The 5276-nt window shown below is 49.8% G+C and overlaps 1 protein-coding gene across 1 annotated transcript in view; it reads left to right on the top strand.

Moving 5' to 3' along the window:
• The window catches only part of SPRED2 (sprouty related EVH1 domain containing 2), a 52757-nt gene extending 50335 nt beyond the window's left edge, over nt 1–2422 (top strand). Inside the window, exon 6 of the mRNA XM_007464101.1 lies at nt 1688–2422. Coding sequence (XP_007464163.1) covers nt 1688–2353 — 666 coding nt within the window. The 3' untranslated portion in view covers nt 2354–2422. The remainder of the gene's footprint in view (nt 1–1687) is intronic.
• The last annotated feature ends 2854 nt before the right edge of the window (nt 2423–5276 follow it).

Consider the following 5276-nt stretch of genomic DNA (forward strand, 5'->3'; position numbering starts at 1 on the left):
CTCCGCGGCATGTGGGATCCTCCCGGACCGGGGCACGAACCCACGTCCCCTGCATCAGCAGGTGGACTCTCAACCAGTGTGCCACCAGGGAAGCCCCCCAAGATTTGTTTTGAAATAATGAAGGATTGTGATTCTCCAAAGTTGGAAACTCTGACGTGAAGAATCTGGCAGGAATTAGGGCAAGTCAAAGCTTGTGAGACGTGGCCCTTGCCCTCAAGGAGCTCACAGTCTGGTGGGAAGTGATGAGTAAAGCTAATTACCATGTGGTAAATTCTAGGACAATATTGGCAACAGGTACCAAGCACATCCTGTGTGACCGGCCCCATGCTGACACCGCACAGATTCTTTCTCTTCATTCTTTCAGTAGCCCTATGCAGTTTGATCGTCAGGGAAACCAAGTCTGAGGCTTAGCGACTTGCTGGTAAATTTCATGGTCCGAATTCCACTCCAGTGGGTTTGCTCAGAGCCATGCTCTTCACCCCTTAAAAAGCCTTCATGCTCGGGGCTTCCCTTGTGGCGCAGTGGTTGAGAGTCCGCCTGCTGATGCAGGGGACACGGGTTCGTGCCCCGGTCCGGGAGGATCCCACATGCCGCGGAGCGGCTGTACCCGTGAGCCATGGCCGCTGAGCCTGCGCGTCCGGAGCCTGTGCTCCGCAGCAGGAGAGGCCCGCGTACAAAAAAGGCTTCATGCTCAAAGGGCGTCGAAGGTGGAAAATCTCATTGTTTGCCACAACTGGGATGCCCTGTGCAAGGCAGGCTTACCTGCATCAACTCAATAACTATGTATTCAGCACCTGCTCCTCTGGACAAGGCACTGATGCAAACTGTAGCAGGACAACCTGCAGCGATGACTATTCCTCCCTAAGGGATGCAGGTTGGGTTGGAAGGCTAGAGGGTGTGGCCCTGGGTTGGGCCATCCCGGGCTCAGATTCCAGCTCTGCTGCTCACCACCTTCACCACCTGTGAGATCCTGGCAGGATTCAAACACAGTTGGCCTCTGGAGCCTGTACTGTTACCCTTTGCATATCTCAACATCTTATCTTCCCAGCCAGATTGCAAGGTACTTCTGAGCCTCATAGTTTGCTGTTTTGCATATGACCCACAGTGCCACATGCGTTTTATATCATGGCCCAGTAGGCACATGTTATGTACACAAAGATAACAAGGGTACTTACCTCGTAACATGCAGTGCACTCCAGTGTTCTTCTGTTTCTCTGGAAAAAAAAAAAAGAAACCAGTCTTAAAAAAGAGAGCATGCCGTACAAAAACAGGTGAAACTGATCTAAGCTGTTAGAAATCAGGATAGGGGTCACTGTTCCTTACCTTAGGGGCGGGGGTCACAGAAGGGAGGTTGAGGATATTCTAGGGAAGCCTCAAGTTCTGCTTTGTGATCTGGGCATGTCCAGCTTCTGAAAATTCACTCTTACTCTGTGTATTCTTCCCCCCCATATATGGTAATAGTGCAACAGAAAGGGGGGAAATGCTGGTCTCCACCCATTAAATTGACTTCCTGACCCAGGAAGGGATTGGGACTCACAATTTGAACTACATCTTTGACCCACAAGCTGTTCAGTAATTACAGGATGGGTCAGTTCCTTAAAGCAATGCCTTTGCCAAGGTGAAAGATGCATGTCGGAGGTTTGTTTTGCCACTGCTATGAAGTAACGCCTCCTTTTTCCTGGGGCAGCCGATGCCAAGGCCCTACCGCCAGGTGAGCTTCCCGGACGACGACGAGGAGATCGTGCGCATCAACCCCCGGGAGAAGATCTGGATGACGGGCTACGAGGACTACCGGCACGCGCCGGTGAGGGGCAAATACCTGGACCCCTCGGAGGACGCGGACTCCTACGTGCGCTTCGCCAAGGGCGAGGTCCCCAAGCACGACTACAACTACCCCTACGTGGACTCCTCAGACTTTGGCCTCGGCGAGGACCCTAAAGGGCGCGGAGGCAGCGTGATCAAGACCCAGCCCTCCCGGGGCAAGTCCCGGCGGCGGAAAGAGGACGGGGAGCGCTCTCGGTGCGAGTACTGCCGCGACATGTTCAACCACGAGGAGAACCGGAGGGGCCGCTGTCAGGACGCGCCCGACTCCGTGAGAACTTGCATCCGCCGGGTGAGCTGTATGTGGTGTGCGGACAGCATGCTCTATCACTGTATGTCGGACCCCGAGGGGGACTATACAGACCCGTGCTCGTGCGATACTAGCGACGAGAAGTTTTGCCTCCGGTGGATGGCCCTTATCGCCTTGTCTTTCTTGGCCCCCTGTATGTGCTGTTACCTGCCCCTGCGGGCCTGCTACCACTGCGGAGTGATGTGCAGGTGCTGCGGCGGGAAGCACAAAGCAGCTGTGTGACGCGGTTTCCCTCCCCACCGCCCTCCATCCACAGCCCCAAGGGGACTTGTCTCCTCCATCCTCTCATCTCTGCCCGCTCCCGGGTACCCAAGGCGCCGTTCCAGCCTGGGGAACCTGCCTGGTGGACTCTGCACCCCTGCATCAGTCTCACCCACGTGTGCGCACAGTGTTCTAAGGCAAGGAACCGCCGCCTAGACCCTCGTGTATTATTAACAATCTGTAATCAAGCTAACCGTCTCATCATACAGGTGTTGATTTCATGTCCTTCCTGCCCACCTCTTCCAGTTCCAAGGCGCCTTCAGTGGGAACTGCTGATTTTTTGGTGGGTTTTGTCGTTGGCTTTTCCAGGAGCTCCGAAGACCATCTTTCTCTTGGTTGAGCTTGCCTGTGGCTAACGAGTTTGCTTCCTCAGGTTCCTGTGGAAATGGAATGTCAGAATGATGAAACCTTGCCAGATGTATTTTAACCTGCAGTCAGTTATTATGTATAGGAGGTGAGCTAGTTAACGAACTTCTACCACAAAACGAGATCGCTTTAACTTTTCTTAAAGCCAAACTTCCCATGTAGGCTGCAGTTTCTACCTTGAGCCCATCATCATCTTGTCTCCCCACCCCTGCCCCCCAAAAAAGTCGGTCAGTTACTCACTGATGCAAAGCATTCTCTCGTAAAATGACTGAGAACTGAGCCTTAACTTCAGATTAACTTGCGAGAATCAGGAAAATTCTTTAAACTGCATCGCATCCTCTCAGACCAGGGCTAGAAAGGGGATTCCGGGTTTCTCCGAGCCTCCCTGGTTACCCCTAAAGGAGAACTTTTAAAAATTATGTCACCACCACTTCAGAAGAAACCGCTAATGAAGTAAGAAATTTTGCTCATTGTTTTGCAAACCAAATAGTCTCTCTTCAAACCAAACCAGTGTTCTCCCGAACACGGTCCAGTTGAGAAACGGTAAAGGTTGTAAATAAAACTTACGGGAGCTTTTTTCCCCCCCAGTGGCTATTTTCTATTAACTGGGGGAAATTTTAAATGTCATCAATTTGAGGAGTGGTGGGTTGCATTTTGTTCATGGGTTTGTGTTTTTGTTTTCATTTTGGACTCAATTTCACGTCACCAAATTCTTCGTTTACACTTGGGAAAAAACAAGGCCATATGTAATAAACCCTTCCGATGCCTAAGTGTCTTTCTCCTGCAAACCCAAACTTGCCACTTTGGGTGCACAGATGGTTAGGTCAGCAGGCTGGGTCCACCTGTCGCCTTGCCACGTAGGAGGCTTCTAATTAGCTGGAAAAGAGTATTTTTCTAATATATTGCAAGGAATAGCCAAATGTTACTGCAGAAAGAAGGAAAGTGAAGACTGGTTACCTGTACCTAGCACAGTACAATCAGAACGCCGTGGAGACCACACGGGACAGGTTTGTCAGCGCTGGCTCTTCCCACCATGATCTTCCTGTGATTATTGCCAGCTGAGTGCATGGCCTCATTCCTCTCTCCCCACTCCCCCCCATCCCTTCTCAATTGCGCACAGGACATCAGCCTCCAAGGAAAGGGACTTTTTTTTTCTAGTCTGCCCATCATATTGGGAAAGTGCTAGCCACGCTTACCTTCCTGGGAAGGTTTTCAGCTCACCTGAGAGCCCTTTGCATTTCTTTATCAGATCACCGATGTAAATACCCAGTGTGCTTATGAGTTTGTTGGTAGACGTTTTCGTTTGTCGAAGTGACTGGTTTTGGGTCTTCCAGTTTGGGAAAGGAGCAGAGAGCTGTTAATCTGGTGATGCAAGAAAAGAGCCACTTCCCAGCCTGGAGAACATCTAGAAACCTTCAGCCGGCCTCCAAATGCTGTCGAAAGACCATCTTCTCCCCCGTCCTGAGGCATTTTCTCAGGGTCTTTCTCAAGGTCTCCTCTCTACAAAGCACAACACTAATGTATGTTTTGTTAGACCTCAGTTCAAGCGTCCCTATTTATTTCAGTAAGAATACACCTATCCCAGCCGCTTTTGTTTGCCCCCTCTGTTTATTCATTATCTGTTTCTATCTTCCTTTACCCCTTGTCCTTTTCCCCCCCCTTTGAAGAGTTAACGCTAGTGGATCTTACTCCGCGTATCCTTTTTGGTTTGCGTAGAAGGCACAAGGACAGCCATGGGGACATTTATGTAAATACGTCTCTAATTGCCACACTGCAGCCAAACAGTGTGTAGTATTTTCCCAGTCAGCTTTGCCATACTGATGTCAACCATCTAAGAGAAATTATTCAGATTTTATTTTTGTATCTGTGGTAACAAAACATTAACCAAAAGATTTTCTGTTTGGAAGCTTTCCCCGAACCTCCCCCAACACCCCCCCCCCAAAAAAAAACCCACCAAGCTATTTGCTCACATTAACAAATTAAAGTGCCTGAAGCATAATTCATTCTTTACCTGTATACTAAAAACCCCGTTGTATTGATTTTTTTATAATAAGCCTTTTTACCTCTGTGTAAAAAATATATATACAAGTGTATGATGTACATTTTAGTTCTTAACTTTTTTTTATGGTTTCTAATATGTATGACCAATGTAGCCATTGCTTTAAAATGTACCATGTAAATATAAACACATCCTATCAGATCGCTGGCTTTGGGATGTTTGTCTGGAGACAGGGTGGCGTTTGAGCCTCTGCGGACGTGGGAGCTCTCGCACACAGGATGGGAAGGGGTTTCCTTTCGAGGAGGATGTGTGGACACCGGTCTGTTTTTGAGGCCCTTCCCGCCTCTGGTTATGTCATATTCCCCGGGGGAGACTGCAGCTCCTTGGGCTCAGATGCCTCAAGTGAAAAGAATGCTGTATCACCGCCCAGGGAACACCCCCTCTTCCTCGACCTGGCTTCCCCCATGCGTGCTCCACAGAGGGAGCCGCTGTACATCCTCCGGGTTGTTTCCCACTGAT

Source organism: Lipotes vexillifer, unplaced genomic scaffold (assembly GCF_000442215.2).
Source record: "Lipotes vexillifer unplaced genomic scaffold, Lipotes_vexillifer_v1.1 scaffold311, whole genome shotgun sequence".
Classification (NCBI taxonomy): domain Eukaryota; kingdom Metazoa; phylum Chordata; class Mammalia; order Artiodactyla; family Lipotidae; genus Lipotes; species Lipotes vexillifer.